The sequence below is a fragment of the Carlito syrichta genome, unplaced genomic scaffold (genome assembly GCF_000164805.1).
Source record: "Carlito syrichta isolate Samal-C Ts95f unplaced genomic scaffold, Tarsius_syrichta-2.0.1 Scaffold316389, whole genome shotgun sequence".
In the NCBI taxonomy this organism is placed as follows: Eukaryota; Metazoa; Chordata; class Mammalia; order Primates; family Tarsiidae; genus Carlito; species Carlito syrichta.
In genome coordinates, this window is record NW_007260485.1 from 1,335,643 (window position 1) to 1,336,029 (window position 387).

The following is a 387-nucleotide window of genomic DNA, read 5'->3' on the forward strand; positions in this document are numbered from 1 at the left end:
GCCGCCGTCCTGCCGCCTCGGGCCCAGCCTGATTGCCGGGCCCTCCGGGCGGGCGTGCGGCTGAAGCGGGAACGCCGTCGTTCGGTCGAACGCGACTCGTAGTTTTCTGTGAGGAAACGCGCGCCACGCCGACGCGCGAACCGCATTCCGCCCCAGGGTCCGGGCCTCACGCTGCCCTCGTTTCCGGACGCGGCAGGGCTCCCTCCTCAGCGCTCCTTGACCGGGTTGTGGGGGCGCTCGGAGGGACGCTGCGCTTCCTTCGGGACCCCGAGCAGCAACACTTCGGGACGCTCCCAGACCCCGGCGGACGCCCTGGGGTCGCGGGCGCGTCCCGGGACGCGGGCCCCGCCCGGCCGCCCCGTTCCCCCCGCCCCCGCCGGCCCCGCA

At 76.2% G+C, this 387-nt stretch overlaps 1 protein-coding gene across 1 annotated transcript in view; it reads right to left on the reverse strand.

Moving 5' to 3' along the window:
• TCF24 (transcription factor 24) overlaps window positions 1-146 on the reverse strand; it is a 7,686-nt gene extending 7,540 nt beyond the window's left edge. The window contains exon 1 of the mRNA XM_008074333.1: window positions 3-146. Coding sequence (XP_008072524.1) covers window positions 3-146 — 144 coding nt within the window. The remainder of the gene's footprint in view (window positions 1-2) is intronic.
• Window positions 147-387: the final 241 nt, after the last annotated feature.